At 43.5% G+C, this 13,389-nt stretch overlaps 1 protein-coding gene across 1 annotated transcript; it reads right to left on the bottom strand.

Annotated features, from left to right (window-relative positions):
* Positions 1 to 1,054: 1,054 nt before the first annotated feature.
* RPS6 (ribosomal protein S6) lies at positions 1,055 to 13,018 on the bottom strand. The gene is made up of 6 exons (XM_078675961.1): positions 12,922 to 13,018; positions 11,740 to 11,871; positions 11,030 to 11,240; positions 10,437 to 10,583; positions 9,687 to 9,848; positions 1,055 to 1,182 (listed from the first exon to the last, which is right to left on the bottom strand). Exons 1-6 carry the CDS (start codon positions 12,925 to 12,927, stop codon positions 1,091 to 1,093), a joined length of 750 nt encoding a protein of 249 aa, XP_078532087.1. The 5' UTR covers positions 12,928 to 13,018; the 3' UTR covers positions 1,055 to 1,090.
* Between the last annotated feature and the right edge of the window lie 371 nt (positions 13,019 to 13,389).

Below are 13,389 nucleotides of genomic sequence, written 5' to 3'. Positions count from 1 at the left end.
AAGTGACGCACCAGTGGCGTAAAAGTGACGCATAGCCTCAAATGAGGCCCCTGATTTTCAAGTGTTGCAGCGTACTAGAATTGGATTTGAAAGAAGCCCCACATGATGCCTACTTTAACAAATAATGTACTTTCTATTTGCTCCTCCGGTTGTATTTACACTGGAAAGCTAAATTTAAAGACATGACATTTGTGCTAAAGATTTGCTGTCACATTCCAATAAGCTTGTCATTACCGCTCTTTGAAAATACAGTTTTAAGCATCTGTTAAAAATGAGCAAGTGGTAAAAATGTTAAAGAGCTGTCCAAAACTTGATTGAAAAAATGAACACGCAAACATCTGAGCTGCTATCTCTAGCCAGGGGTAACCGGAGGGACTGATATTAGTAGTCACATTAGACAAGATCACTTTAGTGGCCACTAGGTCTAAGTTTAGCAGCAGTGATCACCTCCGTGCATCAGGAGGGGGAAAAGGGTTTTGTCAATTTGGAATGCCTACACATAGGTAATGCATGCTATCCATCACTGCAGTTCGCCTGGCACAAAATTAATCATATCAGTAATACGTCTCCATACATGATTGTCAAAATTCACCTTTAAAAAATATTTTGGAAATCCAACTGTTTTTCTCGAAACATCAGCTTAAGGGTTCTGAAAATGCACACTTTCTTCTTGGAATACACAATGTTGTCATACATATCCTAATTTAACCATGCACAAAGTTCCAATTTAGAAGGCAGGAATGCACAAAGGAGAGCTACTAATAGGTAGCTAGAGAGCTACCAGTAGCTCACAAGCTACTTGTTGGAGAAGCACATACAGGAACGCTAGGTCAGTGATGTTCACTAACTATGTAAAGAAACTCCTCTCGTTCAGGAATTATGTATATACCTCACATTTTGCTCCTGCATGAACATTCCTTACAAAGACGATGTTCATATAATGTTCAATATTCATCTTGCTGCCAGCTATCTGTGAAGATGGATGACAATCCCCCAGAAAACAGACTGCAGAACTGGAGTGCAGTGATGAGTAAATAACACAAACTACAGCAGATTTGACCACAAAAAAATAAAGTTTATTTTGCTTGTTTTATTTCTGACTGGACTCAGATTTTGAGGTGGAGGCTCTCAGTGAAGACAGCCGGCGTCTCTTGGCAATCTGTTCCTGGCGTTTCTCCTTGGCTTCCTGAAAAAGTGAGAAAACATTCAATGAGCAGAACCATCACTTGCTACTGAATAATACAGGGTAGGTATTCCTTGAATTATTTTAACAAACAAAAAAACAGAAGAAAAAGTTGTGGTGCAAATGCAATTCTACAAGTTTCCTTTAAGCTGATTTATTTACAATCATTTGCAAGTGTTCTCCTGTTTCTTTACACTCCATGCCTCTGATCTCCGCCTATCTTCCTGAAAGATAAGGCGCGAACTTGCCATTTTATTATGCATTTTGTATTGCATTGCATTTTTCTGTAGGTCAGGTGGTTATTCAACTTTCTTTAGCTTCTTCTCCATAAGCCTGATACACTTCTTGACTGCCAACATTTTAATTGCAAGAGAGCAAACTGGGCAGAATATTTTATACAAGCTATGTAAACGAAAACTGACAAACCGTTTTTTTTGGGGGGGAACCATATAAACAAATTTCAAGGAAATATAAATGAATTGAAAATTAAAAAGGAAACATTTCAAAAGGAAAGTTTAATGAACAATCCAAAATGATATTAAACTTAGGTGGAGGTTAGGGGCAGCAGTTTTTTTTGTGTTCAGTGATGAGTGGTATTTAAGGGCGATTACTGGTTTTCAGGAGTTAGAGATGGTATGTTTACATGAGGTAATTTTTTTAGGGATCAAGAATAGGAGTAGGTTAAATGCCAGCCCTCTAGCCAATCTCAGCCAGTTTAGGCGAGATGGGTGCTCAGTAATGGTATTCCAAGTAATCGTTTTCCTATGAAAACACCATACTGTAATTTAAATCTGTTTCATTACTACAACTTTCAGTAGAAAAAACACTTTTCTTCATGAATAGTGAAACAGAAGACCTTGCATTCTGGCTTCATCTCCCAATTATCTAGGACTCACCACAGACCTCCGTCGCTAAAGCACCACCACGTCTAGGGCACTAATAGGCCTGTGTGTCCAGGACATGCTGAGATGTGGGCACCTGAGATGGGCCTCTGATGCTTTAACTGGATCATCCACTCAGCTGCACGATCAGAGCATAGCTCCCAAAAAATCTACCACATTAACCCGGTCATGTGGTCAAACATGTTCAATGGCTATCACAAGATGGAGATTCACATTCAAACGATCCTTCCTAACTTTCAGGCACTCTTGTTTCAATAATTTGATTAACTTTACAACTCATTAAAGCTATTCAGTGCTACAAAGATTTTCACAAGCAAAACAGTTTGCTTGGAATTAATAAGGGGTACAAAAGGGGGTGGTGATAGACGGAGCATCTGAATCAAACACTCCCCTTTTGTACTGTAATTAATAAGGGGCAAATGCATCCTTTAGGTCCTTTACAGGAGCCGCTTCTTCACTACTGAATATTTATCACTCCAACTGAGTTAACAAACACCTCCATCTATATGAAAAGGATAAAAACAATCTTCAGGGTCTTACTTCTCAACTCCTGCTCCATCAATGACGCCTTTTACGATTACAAAATGTTTAGCATATCTGAAATGCATTTGTATAGCACTACAGTTTCACGATAACCCTAACTCAGGGTTAGCTCTAGGACTGGTAAACGGAAGTATGTACTTTAATTCCATTCAATAGTGCACTCGATCCATGTCAAGTGTGTTACCTATAAAAGAGAATGCACACCCAGATTCGGAAAGGAGCTGCAATTTATACAAACTCAGAAATAAGGTAAAAAAAATATCTTGAAACCATTCAGAGGACTGCAATATGAAATTAGCACAAGATGAAGTTGTTTTAGACTGCATCACGCGAGTAGATCAACCTAAACTGCTACCCAGGCGAAAAAAAACTTCCAGCCAAGTTCCTTTACCTAGTATCAAGGTAGACTGTTTATTTGATATATCGATTTAGAAGTCAAATCTGCTTATGAGGAAAAATTGCTGGCACTAAGCAAGAGCAAAGATCAAAACCAAGATCACCAATGGATAGGGCAAATAGGTAAAAGCGGAAAGTTACACTGAATAGGAAGGGTATAAATCGAAACGGCATACAGTTAAGCGAATATTTCAAACATTGCAAGATCAAAGAGGAAAAAAAACCTCGAGTGCCTCAATCTAAACAAAGACTTTGTAAAGGTTGCACCTCAAAAAGCAAACATCTTAAAGTGGTTGCTAACTGAACCACACATGTGTCAACTCACCGTAAACTAATGGGCTCAAGAGTCAACAGCCTAGACTCTAGGGATTACTGAGAGACCATGCTTGGCACAGTTGCCACTGCCATTAGAAAACGTAGGGAGCGAAGCAGCAAGGAGAGTAACCGAATAATTGGTACTCGGACAATGAAGCACAAGGATTCAATTTAACACACCAGAAGCCTGTGTTCCCGCAGATTAACCCCTTCGACGCTCATGACGAGCTGGGCTCGTCATGAGGTAGCCTTCTCGCACGCTGATGACGAGCCCAGCTCGTCATGAATAATGGGATTTACAAATTCTCAGCGTGCCAGCTGAATTCCGCCCGCACGCATCAGGTTAACAGGCTTCTGGTGTGTTAAAAGCATCACAGGGGGCCAGTGCACAAATCTCAAAATATCTGCTCAATAAACATACAAGAACCCCGTAGTACACCCAAATCGAATGTCTGTGGTGTTTCTATGTGCCTCGAAATCTGAAAGCATTTTAGAAAGGTCCAAGCACGCCCTCAATGTGCCGCCTACGCACCAAGAAATAAACACCATTGCATTAATCAAGAGGAAACTATGACATCCATAGCAGGGGATATATCCTAAAACTGGCCACCTCACTCCAAGGTCTCCAACATATAACAAATGATTTACGTAGCACACGTTTTGTCCCGCCAACTGTGCCACAAGAGAAGTAAACAAGCATTGGCATTGCCAATAGGTCTCGCTTGTGGGACCTTATAAGTATTTAGTTTTGCAGCACAATATCCTTGTTGCATAATCGGATATTGTGCTGCAAAACTAAATACTTATAAGGTCCCAAAAGCGAGACCTATTGGCAATGCCAATGCTTGTTTAAGTCAGCTCCGTTTGGCAATGGGCAGAGAGTGTCTCTCTGTGGTGTTGATACATTCCATGTTTGGAGTGTATCTTACATCACCAGGTAGAATATAGAATATTTGCGGGGTGGGAGTTCGAGGTGAAGACAGTTGGGTAGATTTGTATGAAGCTGAGCTGGCAAAGTGAGAAGCGGAGTTGCAAAATAAAGATCCAACCTTTACATGAAATTGAGTAGTCTACTTTACAATTTGGCAACGGAGGATGGAGAGGCAACTCTGCAAGGACCCACGGAGAAAAGGAATTAGCAGTTGATGATTTAGGAATATGTGAGGATCCGTAAGACAACAATAAGTGAAAAACGTGACAAAAAGAAGAATAAAGGTGAGCCCAAGTGCAAGCGAGCGCAAGTGGAATTCGAAGGGATGAGCATAATTGAATTTAAGAAAATTTGTGAAGTTACCGTTATCGGCGGCATGCGCGAGTAAAGCGAGAGAAGTGGTGCGTGGAGTCAGCGCGAGTGAAGCACGAGAAGGATGTTGCATGCGCAAGCGCTGTGACGCATCAATGCTAGAAAGCGAAGAGGTACTATTCACGACGAAGGGTTGAAGGAAATTCTCGTTCTTGATTTACGAAGAACCCGAAGTAACGCGAAGGATAATAATTGCGCGAAGGAGGCACTGGGCAGTTTAAATAAAAAGTTTGAAAGAAATAAAACCTTTTTGGGAAATTGTGAACCATTCATAAAAATAAAAAAAATGTTGTGACTGAAGATATTAAGACTGCTACATTGGATGAATTAACATTTAAAGAATACATTACAATACAATGAATAAAAAAAATTAGATACAAGAATTTAAGAGACCGTGATTGAAAGCAATTGTTGATTGTGAGCGTAGCGTTACATGAGGAGAAAATTACAAGTGGATGGGGGAACACGGCCTGGGGGAAGCTGGCTGGGGAGGGGGAGGAGAAATGCAAGGAAGTTAGGGGAGGAGAAGCCGATAAGCCGCAGAGCGCACGCTGGGCGAAGCCCTTTGATGTGCTCTGCAGCAAGATGCAATTAGGAGGGAGGGAGGCTGATGCGCGTTCGTGTTGATCACGTGGTTCACGTGAACTTCGTGAAAACGCCAGGCAAAAAGCTGGTTGTTTCACAAGCAGTTTGCCGACTTGAATGGTCGCTCCGCTCGATGCGCATGCGCGCATCAATAGGTCGCGAGACCTAAAAACACCCACCATATGGATAATAAAGATCTAGCCCTTTAGATACTTTGCCATACCAAGGAGCTGGTCTTCTGAGGAGAAATAGTGACCAAACTAATAACAAAGCAGTATCCTGTGAAACATTTAGACCCAGGAACCCCAACCACAGTGTTAAGACGAGAACTTGGCATAAGCAAAATAGAGGCTCAATTAGCTCTTTGGCCCGTTTCGTATTGGGTTTGTATCTGGACCACCCCTGCCCTCATAGTATACCAGTATACCGGAAGGCATTATAGAACGTCCGTAGGAACCAAAACGGATACCTTTCCTTGGTTTACTGCAACCGAGTGTGAAGCTGTCTGGACCACCCCTGAAGCAAAGTGAAAAGCAACATCTCAAAATTATCAAAAGAATTAGAATTTAAAAAAATTAAGCAAAAAAAGGATCCTCCTCAAAATATTTTAAATATAAAAAGCAGAGCCGTTTCGAGGCATATCGAGACTGGATATTTACAGACTAGAAAAGAGCTCTAAACATCAAGCTCAGAACTGGAACTCTAACGGTCCTGATCCATTCTAAAATGTGACCCAAATCCATAACCGTGTCAAACCTTTGCAGTTGCTCAATGGGTGGCTCGGAAACAGCCACACTATGCTGCTATGTAAAAGATCCGCACCCTGTTTTTAATACACAGCACAGAAGCTGCAGAGAGGCGCTAACATTTTGTTACAGAACAGATCTGAAGGAGGCCTTTTGGACAGCAGCATCATAGCTCTATGTTGTCTGGAAGCCTAGCTGTAGAAGGCCTGAACTAGAAGGCCAAGACTAAAATGCAGGGAGCACCTAACAATTGCACAAGCTCTCTGCTATGGTACTATGTTGCATGCTGCAGATAATCTCCCCTATATGGACTGGTGGGAGGACCCATTGTGGACTCAAGCAGGGGCGGTCCATGCATAGGAGCGTGATGGTATGGACTCTCACTTCCCCACTGCGACCCACTACACACATCCCCGCTCATGCTTCCCACTCTCCCCATAGGGGGCGGGGTTATGACAGACCTCTCTCCCGGCGTGACAGCAGCAGGTTAGGCTGTGTTAACTGAGCATGTTGGATTGGCCAGTGTTTTACTGTGGCCAGCCAGACATGCGCAGTTAAGGCTTCTGCTTCACCAGCTGAAAAGCAGAAGCACTGCCCCATTGGTCTTCAATGGAGCCCTGGGATTGCCTGCTCCAGCCAATCCTAGCTCATATGCTGTTTAGCATTGTAACCAGCAAGAGAGCAGCGCTTGGATTGGCGTGATGCTTTTATCCAGCAAGCAGCGTAAGTCAGGAGACGAACGTGTGCTGCAGCCTGCAGGTGAGGCAAGTTTTATTTTTAATGTTTTGAAAGTCATTTATGTGCCCCCACTTTCTAAAGGAGCATCCGCCACAGGATTTATGAATGGTACTTTAATTAGCAGCTGCTCCGTCATCTCTTCGTTTCAGCAGCATGCTGTAGATCTGTATCTCTACTAGTCCAATCAGAATTTGCGCAGTCCTTGACAATATTTGAATTGCTCTACACATGATCGGTTTCCAGACTGCACAAAGTACCTGCACTTTTTTTGACCAGGCACTAGAGATAATAAAAAGATATACCACCGTTACACTGAAAGTTGAAATAGGTGGGGTGGAGACGCGATTGGTGAGCTTGGTTACAAGATATGCTAGCACCCTTGTTTATGTACTGTGTAAATGTGTGTGCACTAGTTTACTGCAAATTCGAACTATTAACTAATCTAACTTTAAACCCTATTTTTTGCAGGAGGCCTGAAAAGTTATAGTTATCGGTTAACTTAATCCAGAACAAGGCTGCTTCCAGTAGAGTGCCATGGTCACCGTCTACAGTGCTAAGGGTATATCTAAGGGAATCCCGAGCCACCAAGGCTAGGCCGCCTCTCTACGGTCTGGGCGGTTACATCTTAGAAGGGGGGACAGCGTTTATCAGGTCGGGACCAGAGCTGTCCCTAGCACGTCTCCGTGACAGAGAGGCAGTCCAGATTATATGTTTGAATAGTCAGGGCAATTTCAGTTTTTTGTTTGGGCATAGAACAAGGTCAAGTTTATCTGCACAGCCAACATGCTGTTTATGGTGCAGCTCGAGAAGTTGTGTCCTAAAAAATGTCTTACCAGCACACCCTTATCCCCTGGGAGAAAACGGGCAGCATGTCTGGCCCCTTACGCCGTCCAGGTGCAGACGGTCTTGTCTTTGGCACGCTCGGGGGCGCATAGTCTTAATTCCACAACCCAGAAGTGTGAAACGAGCTGTTCTGCCAACCTCCAAAATGGCAGCTAGCTAGAGGATAGTGCGAGTGCAGGATACTCTCCGCACAAACCAGAAAACCCGCAGTGGACCAGAGTCCAACAGGAAATGAGGAGAGAGAATTGGGCGGTAAATTCCGGCCCATTTGCGAAATTTTGGTAATTTCGCGGTCCGCGGAATTGCCAAAAAATCTACAATCCGCTTAACGTTTTGCTTATTCACGCTTTCGAAATGCGTGTTCGCAAGATATTTCTCCCCGAGCATGCGAACAGTCGGAACAAGCAATTCCGCGCGTTCGTGGAACTTTCGCATGCTCAGTGAGATTTACCGTTTTGCGGAGCTTTGCCTAGCGTGACTACGCAAATCCCACCCACCCCTAGAGAGATTCCCCAACAGCGGGGAAAAGAGAAACACCACACAAGCGTGAAGTAGGGAAGGCCAATAATGTCTAAATATACCAACGGAGGATGTATGCGAAAGCAGTTAAAACAACTAAGAACAGTTTAAAAAGCATGCAGGATAAAAATTAGCAAAGGCGCATCTTACTACTCCATGCGTCCGCTCACAATTGACATAGCATGGTTGCACATACCCACTGACCTAGGCAAATCCAAACATTAAAGCCTCAAACAACTATTGTACAATTCACTGTAATGAGGTGCAAACACAGGTGCCACATACTTGTAAGAGGAACAGGACCTTTACTTGAAATTATTTACAAGCATCAGGAGAGTTCTGGCTCACTAAAACACTAGGATAAGCATCATAATGGTACATTAACAGTGGGGACAAGGAGTGAATGCAAAAACCACAATCACCATGTACCTTCAAACTAATGCTGCATGTAATTAATGCACACTAGACTAGTGAGGACAAACTAAGGATACAACAACACGGTCTATGGTTGCAATGCACATGGCAGGCGAAATATTAACAAAACACCTGGTTTGGGTCGATTATAAGTGGCATGAGGCAGTTGGAAAGTGGACAACTGGCTATGATGTAAAACTACACAACACAAAAGATACTTTACTACAGACAACAAAAATGACGCTATATGGGAGACAAAGACCACTAAGTCAACCCTAACGATAGGAGGCTAAGACAACTTCGTACATGTATCGTACAAATGCTGCAGGGCAGTGCCCCAGAGTTTTTCATAATAGCAAAGGAGGTGGAATAGGGCAAGCATTCGTGTTTATGAAACCAATCGGAGGCAGCTTATTTAAAGTGCAAGATTACTTTGATGATCGGGACATCTCAAACACAGAGTCGAGGTTAGGAAAAGTACCACCTGGGATGCAGTGAGTGCAAGAGTAAAACACAGCACAGTGCATTTATTACAGACCAATTCCCAAAAACTGATCTGTAGTAGTATTTCTGAACTATCGTACATTACTTTTCTGTCAACATCATCTTGCAATACCTAAAACAGATAACTCAAGTTATTTACCTTTGGCCTAAGTTACATTGATTGACAAAAATGTTATGGTCAAACGCCTACAATCCCATCACTAGGTGGAGAAGCGTGGCTCAGTGGTTAGAGGCGGCAGACCCGGAAGCGGAGATCGACCGTGGACCAGGGTTCGATTCCCCGTGTCGGCGGGTCTCGGGCTCAAAATTCCACGGACTCGACAATTCTCGCTCTGGTGCCTACTCAACTCACGGGGTCACACTCTGCGACTCTGGGCAATAGCTGGCTTAATCTCCACTACGGCCCCTCGCGGCGGGATGCCTGGCTTTCACCTTGTGGACACCCTGCCGGGGTTTCTCACAGGGGAATACCAGGACGGGTTCCCTAAGCAAGCGCCGGGACGCTTACGGGCAGCCGTGCGCTTTACAAGTCCAGCACATTTACAAATGCAAGTGCAAGCCCTGCTGTTGTCGATCGCAAACTGTGTAGAGTTAAATGCTTAATGCAGACAATGCTGTGACCAGCAAATCAGACAGTTGAGACCCAGCAAGGTCACCTCAATCTTTCATCCATAAGTGAGCAGTAATAAAAAGACTTGCCTTCATTCTCTTGGCCAGAAGTTTGGCATACTCTGATGCCTCCTCCTTGTTCTTCTTAGTGCGCTGCTTCTTAAGAGCTATACGCCTGCGCTTGTGCTGCAGCACTCTAGGAGTCACCAGACGTTGAATTTTGGGTGCCTTTGTTCTAGGTTTCTTGCCTGCAAAAAGGAAACAAGTTCGTTAATAAGATTCTTTAAACTATTAGGGAAGCCAAATTACAAACTGGAAAAAAAAAAATCACATTTTATTAATTATCTTACTGCAGGTGTTTGATATAGCATAAATCTAAATCCAATGGAAAGCAGAGAACTTGACACGAATAAATGGGTAAACTCCATTTCAAAAATAGACAGAACATGGTTGATCTATAAAAATGCAGTCAAACCCAACTACGACAAAATATTCAAACACGGGATAGGTGCAAATACGCTCCTTGCGACACTTGCACGTGTTAAAACCATTCTCGTTCGAGCCATACTGGATACAAGGAGGCTTTCAACTGTTTTTTTCCTATTTATTTCCAGCTTAATATTTACCCATCTCACTATTCCCGGTGCATTCACAGTTCTCATGGAACAATAATAAAGAATGCTGTAGCAGTTCCCCGTCCTTACAAGGATTACAAGATGCAGTGACTGACAGTCCGAATAAGATCGACAAAGAAATTAGATGCAAGAGGTTGACAGTAAATTGACGATGGACTTCATGTAACCGTATAGATTGGATCCTGTGTTTTGCATGCCTACCTTCTTTGCTTAGGGGCTTCCTCACAACATACTGGCGGACATCATCTTCTTTGGAAAGGTTGAAGAGCTTGCGGATTCTACTCGCTCTCTTTGGACCAAGACGACGTGGGACAGTGTTGTCAGTCAGGCCAGGAATATCCTTCTCGCCTACAAGAAAAACGAACATTATAAAAACATCCACATTCAGGCATCGCAAGCATGCCTTATAAGCGACTTATTTGAAAAGGGGCTGAATGAAAGTTTTCCAAACTCACACAAAAGCCTAACAGGTATTAAAGAAGCTATACGACTTTAAACCTCAATTCAGCCAATACACTGACAGGGCAATGATCCTGCAGAATGGGATCCTAAGGGAAAACCAGGGAATTAAAGTCTGCATCTTTAAAAATCCGGTGTTATATGCACCAGCATTTGCAAATACCTAACAGGTATGCCACTGCTAAGATAGGCACTGAAAGGGTTCTGCGATCTTGCCGCTCAGTCACTTGATGAAACAATGCACTGGTTCTACTAATTCACTCAGGGAATGGACGAGTGTATTTTCAAAACACGACACCAGTGTTTATAATGGTTACAAAATGATTACAGCTCACCTTTTCTCACAATCACCAAGTTGAGCACGCTCAAGTTGGCATCAACAATGCAACCACGGACAGATTTACGCTTGCGTTCTCCAGTTCTTCTTGGGCGATAGCAGGAGTGCCCCTTGCTAAGAAGCAGCCGAACACGAGTGTGGGTCAGGACACCTTGCTTCATGGGAAACCCCTGCTTGTCATTGCCACCGCTGATGCGGACCACATATCCCTAGACAAGTAAAACATGACAATATGAGGCTGCGTGTTACTAACACATTAACATAACATTAGCATTCCCATACCGCTCTGAAACCATCTGAGCAGTGAAGGGTCGAACAGTATTCCATTATAACATGGCACGCTTCAAAATGTACTGTAGCTAACAGTAAAGTAGTCACTAAACCCAAAATACATGTATTTTAAAAGCAGCAGTAATTAACTTGTAGCCTAAGTGATTATGTGAGAAGTTCTAAAAATCAGCAAGTTAGGCGCATTATAATGCATATTTCACACACTAAGCACTAACGAAAACGCCAATACAAAGACATTTTACTTAACTACTTTTTATGCTGTATAGAAAGTGGAGCAATACTATGCTCAACACTTGCATCCCATAAACAATGAAGTTACACATCTTCAACTGCACCCCCGACCCCCTTACAATTCCATGTATTCCGAGGTTCATTTGCAACACTCCCCAAAGCGCATAAACACGTTGCTCGTCTCACCTTCCACTCATCACCCAAGGGATCAGCAGGAACTTCGGTGGCCATGCGCTTCTCATAGAAAGTTCGGAGTTTGCGCTCATCGTCAACTTCGATGAGCTTCTGGCAGCCAGTGGCCGGAAAGGAGATGTTGAGCTAATGCACACAAAAGACATCATTAATAAAGACTCAACGAGTGTTACTAGTAGTTCATGCCAACACCAATTCCATGCAGTTTCACCACAATCCTGCGAGGATCCTGGGCATCACAACTGTCACAGAAAAACAAATGGCGATGGCATTCGGTTCCGAAACCGAAAAACACGTGGCATTCAACTGCCACGGTCTTAAATAGCATGGTAGCTAAGATGACGGTTCCTCCTGGTCTACGGCTTACAATATTCAAGCTGTGGCAAACAAACGCGCCCCTGGTGTGTACATCTGACAGATGTCCACATGTCCATCCGAGACCAACAGCGTGCGTATATAACACGCCTGTTGTAGTGGTTATAATATCACAACAACGCCCAATTGCTTTAGTAGACGAGAGATTGCCTTGCCTTTGGGTGTTAAAAAGAACAATACTTTGACAGAACACCAAAATAGAGAACATTGACTTGACAGCTACAGGGAAAACGAAGATGTTGTCTCTACGCCATTATATGCTGTAATATGGCACTTGCCTTAAAGTTTTCATTCTTCACCGATACAACAAAGCAGTTCTGCAAATACTACAGTGCCAAGTCACACGCGGAGAGTATTACCTAGACAAGTACCTGTTCTAAGAGCAGAACGTCTGCTTAAAACGCAGGATTGCACACTTCTGCCTCCGTGGGAGATTGGGTCTACGGCAAGCGTTGCCTACAAGTAAATGTGTACAATACAGGATACCAAGGCACCTTGCTGCATTAAGCGCACGATCTGTAGTTCCCCTAGCTCTACTGTCCCATACTGAGGCCTCCCGTTGAACCGTCTGCTCCTGCCATGGTATGTCTGTAGCCCGTGCCTCGGACTGCAGGAGGCCGCCATCTTGGAGAGGGAGCCCGGTTTTTCCTGCTCCCTCACGCCATCCGCCTCCATCCTCCTCAGCGTAGCGCTTTAGGTCCCCGAAGGCTCTCGGTTATCACCCCCAAGACCAACTCTACCCGCTGACCACAACATTTCCCGAATCCGTAAGCGTCTTGGCTGCCAGGGCCGGCTGCTCACCTTCATCTCGCAGCTCGCCTGAGATCCGCCGCCGGAAAGAGAAAGAACTTCCGCCCCGAGAATTCACATAGCTCTGAGGACCTCTCGCGAGAAAAGGAAGAAAAGGGACGCGCAATCGAGGGATGTTTACAGTAGGCATAGAAAGCGGACTTAGCAGCCGCTAAAACCAGAGAACTACTAATGCCGCACTTTGAATTGTGCAATGGCAATTGAATGACAACCGCAGACGCGCCTGCAGAAGGATAACTTTTTAGCTCAAATAAAACAATGCTCAGGTGTGCGACGCTGTCCCGCGCAATTTACCTGTGAATTTTTAAAACTAAAGAAATGAGGGTGGTAGTATTTTAGATTAGCTTTTGAGGTGAAATTTGGTTTAGTAAAATTAAGTAAGAACTACAATATGCTTGAAACATTATCGTTTCGTAGTTTTCAGAGTTCTTAGGTGTGACATTTACGCAGTTTAATTGT

The sequence above is a fragment of the Lissotriton helveticus genome, chromosome 2_1 (genome assembly GCF_964261635.1).
Source record: "Lissotriton helveticus chromosome 2_1, aLisHel1.1, whole genome shotgun sequence".
Classification (NCBI taxonomy): Eukaryota; Metazoa; Chordata; class Amphibia; order Caudata; family Salamandridae; genus Lissotriton; species Lissotriton helveticus.
This window is presented reverse-complemented; position numbering and strand designations above follow the sequence as displayed.

Bases quoted from the DNA above. Each gene is read 5' to 3' on its own strand.
- RPS6 (XM_078675961.1), bottom strand. The intron at 10,584-11,029 runs GTGAGCTGTAAT...TTTTTCTTGTAG, and splicing joins CTTGGTGATTGTGAGAAAAG to GCGAGAAGGATATTCCTGGC. The intron at 1,183-9,686 runs GTCTTTTTATTA...TTTTTCAGGAAG, and splicing joins GGCCAAGAGAATGAAGGCAA to CCAAGGAGAAACGCCAGGAA.